This window comes from Lathamus discolor, chromosome 6, assembly GCF_037157495.1.
Source record: "Lathamus discolor isolate bLatDis1 chromosome 6, bLatDis1.hap1, whole genome shotgun sequence".
Taxonomy (NCBI): Eukaryota; Metazoa; Chordata; class Aves; order Psittaciformes; family Psittacidae; genus Lathamus; species Lathamus discolor.
Genome location: NC_088889.1, coordinates 55,852,387 through 55,867,049, shown reverse-complemented (window position 1 = coordinate 55,867,049; position 14,663 = coordinate 55,852,387). Strand labels below are relative to the sequence as shown.

The 14,663-nt window shown below is 36.5% G+C and overlaps 1 protein-coding gene across 3 annotated transcripts in view; it reads right to left on the bottom strand.

The window, feature by feature from the left end:
• PIK3C2A (phosphatidylinositol-4-phosphate 3-kinase catalytic subunit type 2 alpha) overlaps window positions 1-14,663 on the bottom strand; it is a 58,003-nt gene that overhangs the window by 28,145 nt on the left and 15,195 nt on the right. For 2 of the 3 annotated variants that reach the window (XM_065682882.1, XM_065682883.1), the window contains 7 exons: window positions 10,488-10,594; window positions 8,782-8,939; window positions 5,725-5,845; window positions 4,834-4,945; window positions 4,175-4,254; window positions 4,007-4,070; window positions 1,523-1,666 (listed from right to left, as the gene is read on the bottom strand). In XM_065682882.1, coding sequence (XP_065538954.1) covers window positions 1,523-1,666; window positions 4,007-4,070; window positions 4,175-4,254; window positions 4,834-4,945; window positions 5,725-5,845; window positions 8,782-8,939; window positions 10,488-10,594 — 786 coding nt within the window. The remainder of the gene's footprint in view (window positions 1-1,522; window positions 1,667-4,006; window positions 4,071-4,174; window positions 4,255-4,833; window positions 4,946-5,724; window positions 5,846-8,781; window positions 8,940-10,487; window positions 10,595-14,663) is intronic. The other variant, XM_065682884.1, reaches the window with a different exon arrangement.

Genomic DNA, 14,663 nt, shown 5'->3' with positions numbered 1-14,663 from the left:
GGCTTCGGGCCAAATTCAGCTTCTGAAAAAGCTAAAATTTTTAATGAAAACTCAGTTTGTGATTTAAAAACAAAACCCAGTGAAATTCCTAACACTTCATAGAAAGTCTAAGCAGCTTGCCAGAATTGCTACCGAAGAAATAAAGTTCCCCTTACACTTTTGATCTATTAATTGAGAATCTTGCCAACTTTAAGTTTTAATTACCAAAACTTCACATTCTCATCAAAAACATGCAAAAACTTAGAGGGGGAAAAAAATTATAGAAATCACATCATTTTTCCCTTTCAGAAAGGTTGCCATATCTTTTCACCATATTTGTCAGTAGTCCAAGTACTTTTGGATGACAGGATACAAAACTGTTGGAACAGCACTATATGTTTGATTTTTGACTTGACAACGTATTGCTTTCTTTTACTTTTTGCCCACTTCTTCCAACTATAAAACAATTACTAAGAAAAGCAAACAATATAAGGCTTAGGTGCAACTGGCTCCAATCTTTATAGCAGTTTCACTTCTGAATGCAATCTCTACATGCCTTCATAAACATTACTGTTTAAAGCCAATCCAGTGTTCATCACAAGAGAACTGCAGGGTTTTACTGATAAAATACCACCTTTTTCAAATTCTATTGGGATAGCATTATTTTTGGAATTTATTTTTGCACTGTAATTATTTTGACAGCTTTCTTCTATCAAAAAACAAACATTGAAGAAATACTTAACACATTATTTCACCACATTTTCTTCATACAACTTCTGAACTTCCCTCCAAGAATTTTAGTTCTTGCAACAACTGTATCTGGTCTGTGTATTTTGAGAGACTTCTGTTCAGTATTGCAAATATATCACAGAACTGATGAAGCCCAAAGTGAACAGAACAGCACATGGACCACCACTCTATAAAGGCAGCAGGACAACTGAAACAGCATTACAAGGCTACTTCTTATTTGCATACTTCTCCACTAACGACTGTTTTGACATCGTGTCTTGAGACCAATTCTGCTCAAGGCAGTTTCATCATCAAAATTGTGCTATTTGAGAGATTTAATTTTTGTCCATGTACTCAGGAATGCAGGAGCATAAACTGTCAAGAGTTTTAAGATGCTGTTGCTATTCACACAAATACTACACAGGAAGTGCATTATGTGAATTCGTCCTTTAAGCATAACTGCATTAATTTTAGCGGGCATGAGCTGGCTGCCAGTTTCCCTCGGTCAGATTTAGTAGCATCTGCTGCCATACAAATCTGTAGTTACAGAACAAGTATTTTAAAATAGTTTTTAAAAAAGTCACTATTTTGAACAGGACAAGATTCCATAAGCAAGCAGTTAATGCACTAACAGCAAAGAGATGTTAAAATAAAATGGAAGATACCAAGTAAAATAAAAAGCAAAAAACAACAAACCAAAACATAACCCTGACTGGACTGTTGCTGGTATTTTCAGCTACGAAAGATTATGAAGTAGTATTTATCAGTGTTAAGAAGCATACCTCAGAATACAATTTATACTGTCAAAATTTACCTCAACATTTTTAGTCCTTGGAAGATTAACAGCCCTTCTTAGCTTCTTTACTGATTCCGTTATTGCAGGAGTCTCTACACAATCCAATGTAGAACAGATTTTTCTGACAGTCTTAATTACATGATCTACTGCTTTATGCTGGTTCTAGTAAGAGAGAGATTCATCTGATCACAATCATGAAACCCAGTATTGTTTTAATTTTTATATTTTTTTCATAGAATGCATTGCCAAGAAAATTTCATTATGAGATGCATATCTCAATTACATTAAACTGTGGTGAAAGAATTAAACAAAAACTTCAGTACTTAGAGCTTCCCTATAGCATAGTTATCAATGCCAAAAACATATTAGTACGGATTATAGTATAGGGTCCTGGGAAACATTGTTTTCCAACTGTTTTTCTATTAAGCTGTTGGCAGACAAGTATTATTGAATGAGATATTAAGCTCAAATTCCCTCATGGCACAATAAGTGTAGATTAAAAGAAGGATGTTCAATTAGAGTGAGGAAGGAATGCTAAAGAAGCAGCACTTCAATTTCAGCCCTCTCAAAACAAGCATATAGGTTTATATTACACTTACACTATAGTATAGCTTCCATAATGGAACTTCATCTGTTTTATTTCACTTTAATATACTTTTGGAAAAAAGTCTGTTGCAGCTTTTGCCTTATGTATTATTTAAATGGTTCTTCCATATACAGCAATTGCAAAATGTAAATGCAAATGCAAAAATGTAAATGCAAATGCAAAAATATAAATGCAAATGCAAAATCTTAGAGAAGAAAAGGAAGGTGGGTTGCGCCCTTAAAAGAAATCTTTTTTGTTTGTGCTTTAGTATAAGCAAAGTCCTAATCCAACTTGAAAGAACACATGTAGAAAATGAAAACAGATGCTTCAAAATAACTGTTTACTTTTTAAAGGCTTTATGTGTATGTTTCTTTCACAATTACTTATAGTCACAAGGGATTAGTGTAACATGCCCTCAAAATCTCAACTGCTTCCTAGCCTACACCCTCCCCATCCCCCCAGACATATTCTTATGACCTTCCTACAAATGGATAACAAAGAAGCCATTTGAATAATAAAGTTTTTGGATTGGGAGTTACATGGCAACAATTAACTTTGTCCTGGTAAGAAAATGACCATGTAAGTCAGAAGACACTGTAAATATTTAAGCCATACTTTCAAAGCTAACACATTAAACATAACAGCTGTTTTGACATATGAAAAGCAAAATTTCCACTGCTATTTTCCTCACAGGTTCTCAAGTTAACCTGAATAAAATTCAAAGGCTACGTACAAGTTATTTATGGATTACTTTATCCCATTTCACTGATTAGCAAGCTTCAGCTACTGAATATGTATAGGAATTCAGTAAGTGAAACTTAAAATGCAGTAACTGATGATATTTGAACCTGACCATCATCACCTACAAGCTACATCTCCCATCTTTAAAAAGACTGTAGAAAGAGTGGAACATATAAGCCTGAATTGAGATGTTTCGCATTCCTCACCTCACCCTGTGAAATCACAGTTAAACAAGCAAGCTGAAGCAGCTGCAAGAGCAAAGCAACAACACCACCACCATATTAAGGAGCAGTAACATCCCACTCTTCTACAAAAAGACTGTATTCAAAATTACCCTTGAGAACAGGGTGAATCACCATCTAGGTAATTAAATAACATCAAGGGAATATGTAAACAATGGACATCAGTTTGTTCAGGCCTGCATTCCTTTGAGAGGCAAATAAACATAGTGGAAATGAAAAGTATTGTAATTACGTCATTAATTTCAAGACTGTTCTTACAGAAACTGTTTAAGGAACATAGCAAATGCTTAAGAATTTACATCTCCAAGTTACATTACTATGAGTTAAACTAAGCTTCTCCTTTTAGAGGTATCTCCAGCTTGCCTTTGCATTTGGGAAATAACTCCAAATTACTCCACCTGCACAATTGTTTTAAGCTACCTATCATACACTGAAACAGACAATGATTCTGACAGCATATTTTAAATTAATCCAATAGAGCAGAATAAAACATCATCACAGTTTGTGTAAAATTTACTTGTATTCTCCAAACATGCTTCAGTTACTCCAATTCTACCCAACAATTAATGCTCACCTGCATAAATTTGTATCTGCTACCAATATAACATTTATGGCTGACAACTGACACAGTCAGAATTCACACCTTTTCCCTATTCCTGCAAATTAATCTCTTTCGAGATTTTTGAGGAAAAATGTTATTTTGCACCCCAGGACTTGGAAGATACATTTCTAATTCTGATGATTAGGTAATAATTAATTTCCAAGAAAAGCTAGGAAGAAAAGAGAAAAGCAATCAAAAAATCCATGATTACAAACTTTTTTGTTCAGATCTCAGTTTCCCCAAGAATACCTGCAGGTTTTTTTCCCCAACTATCTTATTAATAAGCTTTCTGATGCTACTTTTGGTTCACCAATAACTTGCAATGACCTTACCTCATTTCTAAGAGCTATGTTAACTTGCTTGTGATACACATCAAAAAGCTCTTCGATAGAAGACCTACAAAAAATAGTAGTTATTGATCACACATATAAGAGAATAACATAACTTGGGTCAGAAATTCAGCAGTAGACTTGATTACTAAAACAACCACATAATATTACCTTATAACAGGCTCTCTGAAAGGCTTTTCTACTTTGTAGAGGTGTTTGGTTAGATGTATGGGTGTTCTGTCATCATCATCCTGCAATAAAACATTAGAAACATGAGAAGAGGATTTATTACCTACAATTTCTGTTTTATAAGTTTCATTATTAATACCCATGGAGTAAAAGGAGAAGACAGAAAGTAATGTCTTTAAAGGGAAAAAAAATAACTAATTAACAGGCTATGAAGCGTGCATATACTGGGACAGGTGGAAGAGGGAAGATACAGCAAACAAGTGCTTAACTACGCAGAAATCAAGTATTTCTCCCTTTGTCTATGGTTTGATACATAATTAAATGCAAAAACTGTTCTCAACTTTTATTTAACTTGAAATTTGTTGCTTGTCTTTTCAGACTTCAAGTTTACTCCAAATGGTTGCATGTTTTCCAGCTATAGTGCTTCCTAATAAGAAATATCATCTGTATTTATATAATCTGCATTGTGAAAATTTATTATTTATTTCAACTTCTCTTAGTGTAAGAGGATACAATTCCTAACACCAAGCAGATCTACTAATTTGGAAACAAAAAGGTTATGCCTCAGATCCATCAACTCTGATACGAACTCCCAACCTCCTGAAGACTTACATTGCTGCTGCAGTTTAGGAGGTACTTACTGTTCGTGCAAGATCGCTGCATATTACGCTATGGGTCAAGAGCTGCAGTTTTATTTCTGTATCCCACTTCCGACAGTTCTGAATGTATTCATGACTTCCTATGCAGTGCTTACTGTTAAACAAAAGAAAGCTCTAAGTTACATCAAAAGTACGCAGTGTTTCCCAAAAAAACCCAAACCTCACATGGAATATCTAAGGCCACCTGTTGGCTCAAAATAAGGAAATGGTGAATTAACCTCCACACCATACTACTTGATCTGATTTTTACTCCTGCAGCAGTTTTAGTATACTATTACAGATACCTGTACTTTGGCTAAAGCTCTTAACTCCTGTGGCTAACATGGAAACCAACAATTCTAACACAAAAAAACTAATGGGAATTTGTAAATCATTAGCTTGGGAGAAGGAGGGAGGGGGAGAAGGAGGAAAAAAAACACAACACAAAAACCAACCAAACAAAACCAAAACCAAACAAAAACAAGCAAATGCCCCACCAAACCCAGCAAAACAGAAAAAAAAAACCAAGTAACACAAATTATTAGGAATCAGAAGTCATCAGTAGATTGTTTTCATGGTTGCTAGATTTTGAAGAGTAGGTGAAAACTACAGTATCCATCTACAGAAATGCTCTAGAAATCTGCATCTGAAAAAACTTGTTTGCGTTCAACCCAACAGATGGCAGATTAGAACAGATTTCTAGGAAGGTGATGACAACTCACTTTGCTGCATCCCAGAGCAACTCTAGAGATTTCTGATCTTTGTGCAAAGTGTGACTCTCCCATGTTTTTAAGATTTCTGCTTTCACACATTTAATCACTAAAGACATACTTTCCAGTAACTGTGCCATGAAAAGGCATGAAGTTAAATATTAATGAAGAAGAGTTTGCTTACTTCTGTAAAACTTCTTCTTGGCCACAGACTTTCAGGATATAGCTGCCAATATCCACTTCATTCAAATCATCATGCACCCAGCAAAGCGCCTGCATTATTATAAGCTCAACAGGGGAACTCACTGTTTAAAGAAATTACATCTAAAAGTTAAATATAAATCAAGTAATACTAACAATTATTCACTCACAAATTGTAGTTATTTAATGAAATTTATTTTTATACTCATAAGGAAGACTCTTATGCTTTTATAATCTCCTAAATTTCATAGTGTGACATCTTCATTTTTTGGTTTGAGTTTTTTTTCCTCACAAAGAAAGGCAATTATAAAACCTGCCTGTAGTTTAATAAATCAATAAATCCTTTCTAAATTAGGATACAGCATAGTCACTTGACCAAAAATACAAAAGCAGGCCGCAGTCTGTTTTCCAGGAGTTTTTAGATAAGGACAGCCTTTGCTACTTAGTTTAAAAATCAGTATCTGAAGAACTGGAGATGGAACTTTTCTATTTGCTCTGTTTTTGAGGAAGTGACCGCTAGCCAAATCAGAGGCAAATCCACTGAAAGTCCTTTTTTCTTTCCATTTGTCAAGGCTAGTTTCCAGATTGTACAGATAAGATCTCAGAAAACATCACCAAGCCTTTGCAGAAAGCAATTCTACCAGCACTTTCTAGCTCCAACTGCTTTTTAAAAAACAGTTCTTCTCTTCCATCCAGCAACTACAGAGTGAAAGAAATAATCCCAGTCATACCCAAAAATCGATTCTCCCACAGCCACCAGCTGTCACTGATGAAAAATACAGATATATTTAATACCATATATACTTTAAACACAAAATGCTCTCTACTCCTCCCTAGTTTCTGATCTTCCTAAATCATTACAAATCATGTCAGTAAGTACCTCAACATTCCATAAAAAAACACTGTATAACAGCTTTTTTTTTTATCAGTACCTTCAGACTGTTTTGCTTTTTTCCTCCTCCAGGGACCTTACTAATTTTCCCAAATCTTCTTCAGAAAGAAATGTTACTACTATGGTGGATAGAGAGAGGCAATACCACAACAGAATTTTCCACAAGATAACACAAATGCTTTGTTTCAGTAACAGATGAGTAATTATTACAAGCATAAAGGTATTTGATATCATACGAAGAACAAGTATGTGGAATTCAAGAACAAGCAATGCAAAGAGGTATGAATTCAGAAGCACTTTTCAACTCACTATTAAGGCTTTTTAACTTATTAATCTAGAGTGAAGCTCCTGTACTACCTTCAGCAGATAATATAGGGTGGTTAGAGAAAAAAGATGCAGACTATAGTTACAGGCTGCATCAGCAAAGGTTTGCCAGTCCTGCAACACCTAGTGGAATAATGCAAAGATAATGCTACCAATGCTTCCTCCCTGCCCTACGTCTTACTGGAGGACATTAATTTCTTACTGACACACTATGATTATTCAGGTAGTCTTGCACTTCTGTGAGAAGTCTAATAAACAAACATAAAATAAATAAAAAATATAGGTATACCCAAGATAAACTCTGAAGTTAATCCATTTTCCTCCTGGACCCTTTCTACACATTGAGTTGTCAGAACACTGGCAGGCTTCAGTTCCTTCTGTGCAGGACTGAAAAGCTACATTAAACTAGTTCTAGCACAGTAGGACAGTAAGGTATGCAACAACTTGATCAAGTACACAAGGAATTAAATCAAGAGAATAACTTTAAATACATCTATTACTAGTCACATAGGAACTACAGATACCCATCTTTCACAGGCTATGGAAGGCAAGTAGTTTTAATTGTGATTAGTGTCAGCATCAGATAAATGAAGAGAGCAGAAAGCACAAAGAATAAGATAAGTGGGGCTAAAATGCAAAATACATTCCAAGATATTCACGAAACTTACAGGAATAAGTGGCTGAAGCCAGAACAGTTTAGGTGTGCTACCAAAGCTTTTGTAGGAAAGGATTAAGCCTGTAATATTAGGAAAGTATAAACCCAAGGATCAAGGGCAGAAAGTCTTCCTAGGCTACACTTAGATTCCACCTAATTTCTTAACAAAAGAGTATAAAATCTCAGCCAAATAACTGTTAGGTCTAGCAAATTAATAAAGAATGAAAGCAGTTATGCATTGAGAACTTGTTTTCAAATGACACAGCTAGTTCCAGTGAGTAACAGAGCAACTTTGTATCTTTTGAGAACAAGCAAGTCTGAAACACCTACACTGTTAGAGAGTCAAATAATAAAAACCCATCACAGCACAGATCCTCTTCCCAGCGTCACAGTCTTATTAGAATGGGAACCCCCACAGGGGCTAAAATACTACAGATTAGAGAAGCTAAAAAATAAGTTGCTCCTGAGGCAATTTATCATCAATTATTTTACCACTGTGAACTACCAGAATTGGACAACATACAGAGTTACAGCCTTTAGTGCAAACATGCTGTGCAGTCTTGATTGCACAGAAAATACAAATTTATGTACAAGGCAAACATAAAAGTTTCATCCCAAGCTAATACTCCTGGTTACCCATAAAACTGGGCTGGCTATATGTGGCACAGTGACAGCATTATTTTAGTGTTTGTATTCATAAGCATGTATTGAATTCAAGTAACAGAATTTCCAAGCTGATTCTGTTTTCCCAACAGCAATTTGTCTGAATTCAGACAGCCTGCAAAAACATGTTAGTATGTTGAAAAAAAAATTAAAGTTAAGAATCTGTGTCCTGGTGTTGTTGTCCCCTCAATAAGCATAAAGTAGGTCAGACTCCTGAAAAATTATGTTAACATTCCCAGCTGCGGATAGAACAGTGCTTCTGGTTTGCTTGTCTTTCCTTTTTTCAAGAAAGGTTTTACTTTGTCAGCTTCTAAATATTTTCTGATGGAGGCAGTGACCCAGAATAAATTCCTTCTTCAGTTACCTTTTCCATGTTCCCCATGAGTAATCCATACACCTGAGACTCAGGGATTACAACTTAAAGCCATTGGCCAGGACAGAGTGTACACTTAACCCACCTTTCTAAGTCTCACAAGGAAACTCCAATTTAAAAAGCAGAAACATACCATCACACGTGAAAGTTACTGGTTGCTGGAATTCTTCAATTTCTATAGAAACCTTGATACTGGCACTCTCCCCACTTATATTTCTTTGCAGCATGATTGGACTCAGCACAAAGCCTGGATTTGTTTGCCGATTAGCATACGGAAACTTGGTCCTCAATCTGAAAGTACAGAAGGTTTATGAAACACTGCAATGGATAAGGCTAAGACTAAAGCAAAATAACATGGTAATAACCACAAACCAGAACAGTAAAAACTACCTTTTGCTCTTTAGCTAAATTGGATGCACAAAACACCATTTAATTTTTCTACTGTAAATAAAACATTGCCCACAGTAATTGTACACATAGTAGGTACATAGGAAAAAAAAATACTAGCTTATAATTAGGCACGTTTTCCATAGAGCTTAAATATTTAATAGGTCAATGCTTACAGGACATATGCAGGTTCTGTAGAAGCTAAGCCCTAAAACAGTTTTTAAAAAGCTAACTCATAGCATTTGTTGAAAAATATTTCTTAAAAAGAGTAATTTCCTTTATGTGCAAGAGACCACAAAACTTTTTACATGTCTCAGTTTTTGGAAGTCTAATCTGAATTTAGATACTATGCAAAAAATAGTTATTTCAAGTCATGGAAGTTCCATTTTAAGCACAGGGTCTTGAAAGAAAGGGCAACAAATAGATTTAATTAGAAACTGTTGCAACAAGCCTCTTTTATGTGAGATTTCCCTTAATGTTGTTTGTCAGTAAGTTTCATATGAATTCTCATTGGTTTTACAGAGTTTGTTTTTTTTTTTTTAAACATTCCTGGTTTTAGAAGGAGCTGTTATCCATCAGATTCAAAGATACCCATTTTCCCCATTATTTCTTGGGTTTTGATCTTGAAAGACAAAAATGCAAGGCTCCTAGTTTGTGTTCTAAATGAAGCAAGCAAAACAAAACAGCAAACAAAAACAGAAACAAAGAAGGAGCATTCTGGGTTATCAAGTCTCATGTTCTCTGGTATGACCAGAAACTTCACCACCTGATCAAAGCAGGAACAAGTTTTTATTTGTCACAGAATTCTAGTCATGGAAGCAATTAAAATTAGAGCATTTATGGGCTGGAAAGCCATTGCATGACAGGATTTAGTGAGGTGTATCAACTAAGGAAAAAAAACCAACCCCAAAAAACCCAACAAAACTCCAAATTCTTTCAAAAGAAACGGTATTATAAAGATAGTAGAGGCAGATACAGAAAAATAGTTTGAGAATAAAAAGGTATTATAAAAACAAGGGGAAAAAACAGGAAAAATCAAAGGGCCAAAAGAATAAAGACTAAATTTGATAATCCAAAAACCTTGGTAGTAAAAACCTTTACAGTTCTGTTACATTCTTAGGGGGAAGGGAGGAGCTGGGGAACAAAACCAGCTCAAATACAAACAAAAGCAACAACAACAACAAAAAACCACGCCCCCCTCCCCCCCCAAAAAATCCAAAAAAACCACCCTACAAAAACCCCACACCACAACAAGAAACTAAACAACAAAACCAGGAAAAACCTGGGATAAGAGGAAAAAAAAAAAAAAGGGAAACCCACACATACTGAAATCCACCCCATCAAGCAAAAAAGGTAGGACTGGCCCTGTCAACCTAACTAAAAATTAATTATTCAGCATTTTTTTTCTTTTTTCTTCTTCCAAAAGCCGATTTGTGTTCAGAAATTTCTTACTTTGTAACTGCTTGAGAAAAAGCTGACAATTCTTGATTCTGCCCTTCAATTTCTTGGAGAAGCACATTTTCTGTCAGCTTGCCAGTGGTCCCATTGTCTTTCTGCAACTCAAAGATAATACAGTATTTTAATAGCTGCAAACATATTCCTATAGCCAGCAAAGCCATGTGTTGATGAAAGATTTTAATGAGTCTGAGGTTTACTATTAGTTTTATGTCAAGTTCTATAAGGAGAAAAATGCACAGAGCAACTAAATTGAAAGGCATTAAGGTTCACTGGACTCCTTTACAGAAGGTAATTTATCTGACAGCATCATTACCAGTTAAGATGAAGTTGCAAGCAGTTCCTGAGCTCTCAGCAGTGACCTGTTGCATTAGAATTTGGCTAGATTTGACTGAACCAAAGGAGGAAGACAAATGGTTTTTTTCTTCCACATCTGCGATTCAGCCTTCAGTGTAGTTCCAGAAAGAACCATTACACAAGTTCTGCCCATGATTACCTTTTTCTACAAAGCAGAAAAAGTTGTACACTGGAAGGAAATAGCATTCAGAACACTAAACTCGGAACTAATCTCGTGGTATGAAATGAGTGCTGTTTCAAAATCCCTTATGCCATGTGCATCCACCAGCTCACAAATACATAAACCACAATCTCTGAAGTATTCAAACTAAAAAATAATTGCTAAAAGAGAACTGCAGTTTCAAACAACAAAATCCAATGAACTTTAAAATAAACTAACAAACCAACAACAAAAACATAACCAAAACACAAACAAAAACTGCAGCAGTCTTTAATCCATATCAGTTTCTGATGCAATTCACAATCCAGCCATACAAATGCTAGTGTGAGCAAAAAACAGAGAGCAACTGGAAGAACCAGTGGCGCTGAAGTGTAACCCAACGGCCTGTAGTCTAACAACCACCACTAGACTGAAGCACTCATGAAACTCCAAGCAGATACTCCCTGGAATAAATTGATCATTAAGAGCTTGCTCATGTCCAACCCAGGGTCATTGCACACAGAGGATAAAGCCTTCTGATCAGTTACATTTTACATCCACAGCTTTTACAATGCTCACAGAAACCAGGGAGTGAAAGGAAAAAAAAACAACCAAAAAAACAACCAAACAAACAAAAAAGCAGACTATAGTTCTGAAAATCATCATAATTTATTCTTATTTGAAACAGTGATTATGTGCTTAACTAGTATGTGGGTTACTTATCATTAGCTGACAAAGTTAACTCAGAATCTGATTTCACTGAGCATATCATAGATTGCAGCTCAACTACACTCAGAAAAGGCAGGTCAAATCTTTAACATGCTAGGGACTGTCAGGTCTTTTCCTTTTAGCACTTTTTTTTTTTTACTCATATTAACTTGTTTAAATAGTATAGCCTGAACTTGGCAAGGCTAATATATACAACCCATAACTGCTACTTGAATTGCATTTAAACCTAGTTATTTCAGCTAAAATATTGGTTTCATGAACACTGAGTTCAAAAGGATAAATGCTATATAATTGGGGATTAGTCATGCTATGGGAAGCAATTAAAGCAGGAGGCCATCAAGCCACCAAACCTGGAATAAGATTCAGAAGCATGGATAATACCTTAAATTTAAAAAGGTTTTTCTATTATAATATCTCAGACAAGTTTCATCACATAAAAATGCTTCTGGGCAACTGCAGGAGTTGTGTTGACAAACCCATGCAGTCTAGCATATGTATTCTTGAAGCAGTTACACAATAACAAAACAAAAAAATTATACAAGGAAAAGGAAAGTTAACGTATCAAGTGAAAGGTGCATTTTTGCAACTAACTGCTGGTGAGTGCTCAAGACCAACCACAATCTTTTGAAATCAAGAAGTTGACTACACAAGGTTTTCTCTACTTAGGAACTCCTTTTTAACTAAGCTAAGTAATGCTACAAACAAGTACCCAAAGCACTTTGCAACACTAACCAGAGTATGAAAGCACCACTTAAGTGGATGACCAAGTCACATCAGTGATGCAGCACTGCAACTTTTTACCATTATGTGACACTTTTGAAATATTTACAGCAAAATTTTCAGGTTATTCTGCTGTTAATTTCAAAGAAGTTTAGGGACCTACAAGGCAACTGTGCACATGCAAGCTTAGCCAGGGTAAACAATAAATTCTAATGTAATGAGAAAAGAAAAGAAAAAAAGAAGGGAAGGGAAGGGAAGGGAAGGGAAGGGAAGGGAAGGGAAGGGAAGGGAAGGGAAGGGAAGGGAAGGGAAGGGAAGGGAAGGGAAGGGAAGGGAAGGGAAGGGAAGGGAAGGGAAGGGAAGGGAAGGGAAGGGAAGGGAAGGGAAGGGAAGGGAAGGGAAGGGAAGGGAAGGGAAGGGAAGGGAAGGGAAGGGAAGGGAAGGGAAGGGAAGGGAAGGGAAGGGAAGGGAAGGGAAGGGAAGGGAAGGGAAGGGAAGGGAAGGGAAGGGAAGGGAAGGGAAGGGAAGGGAAGGGAAGGGAAGGGAAGGGAAGGGAAGGGAAGGGAAGGGAAGGGAAGGGAAGGGAAGGGAAGGGAAGGGAAGGGAAGGGAAGGGAAGGGAAGGGAAGGGAAGGGAAGGGAAGGGAAGGGAAGGGAAGGGAAGGGAAGGGAAGGGAAGGGAAGGGAAGGGAAGGGAAGGGAAGGGAAGGGAAGGGAAGGGAAGGGAAGGGAAGGGAAGGGAAGGGAAGGGAAGGGAAGGGAAGGGAAGGGAAGGGAAGGGAAGGGAAGGGAAGGGAAGGGAAGGGAAGGGAAGGGAAGGGAAGGGAAGGGAAGGGAAGGGAAGGGAAGGGAAGGGAAGGGAAGGGAAGGGAAGGGAAGGGAAGGGAAGGGAAGGGAAGGGAAGGGAAGGGAAGGGAAGGGAAGGGAAGGGAAGGGAAGGGAAGGGAAGGAAGGAAAGGAAAGGAAAGGAAAGGAAAGGAAAGGAAAGGAAAGGAAAGGAAAGGAAAGGAAAGGAAAGGAAAGGAAAGGAAAGGAAAGGAAAGGAAAGGAAAGGAAAGGAAAGGAAAGGAAAGGAAAGGAAAGGAAAGGAAAGGAAAGGAAAGGAAAGGAAAGGAAAGGAAAGGAAAGGAAAGGAAAAAAAGGTTTATTTTGTTACCCACAATTGACCTCAGGGTCACATTTGTCTGAGAAACAAAAAACCAAGGTTATTACAGATATGTACTGCTGGAAATTATCTCCTTATGGAAAATTACAAACATTAAATATCGCCTTGCTTTTTTAGCTGAATTTCAATACTAATTTTTGATCACTTTTTAGAAGATAGTTTCAGTATAAGCTAAGTAATATATTTAAAAATTGACTTGACTCAGATGATCTGAGTTTTGAGCAACAACCAGAATCTGAATTTCTTTAACTTCCAGATAAGTCAATCTAAAGGTGCAAAAGCTATCAAACAGGAAATAACTTGCAAGAAAGGGCTTCAGGCCAAACTAGGCAAGTAGTTCATATCAGCACAGACTGCAAAAACAGAAGTGTTCTGTAAATACCATTACTCTTAAAAAACAAAACAAGAACCAACCAAAATCCAAAAAACCAACAAAAAAACAAAAGAAAAAACAACCCACCAAACAAAACCCAGTAAATTACAAAACAAGTTAAGTTAAATCCCGTGAACTTATAAAGCCACAAGACACTTCAGCTCTGTGGAGAGGAAAGGTAGAGAAGACAACACCTAAAATAGGACAAAATTGTCATTTTTGCCTCTGCTTTCAGAAATGAGAGTGACAAACACTCAAGTATTTAAAAGGGAATACTGAATATATAGTTACTTCTACAAATATTGAAGCAAAACTCAAAGCAATCTATGATTCAAGGGATTACATATAATAGAATTAAACCGTATCACTAGAAACTTTTACTAATATTTTTGTTTAAAAGGGCAGTGAGACTTGAGTTACTCAAGGGCTGGGGGGAGGGCCGGAAGGAGAAATGATCCAGACTAGTTAGGATGATCCAGACTAGTTAGGATGCAAGACTTGAGGCTATTCTTTGAAGGAAATATATACCTAGAGGTAAATGGGGATAAAATACAAAAGAACTGCCAAAAATATAAGCTACATAACTCACCTTCTTATACCAGGTGGAAAATTATTTAAACTAGAAAACAAAGTAGTAGCACAGGATGGGCAAAAGATAAAGCAAACCCCACAGGTTATGTTGAAAGGATAT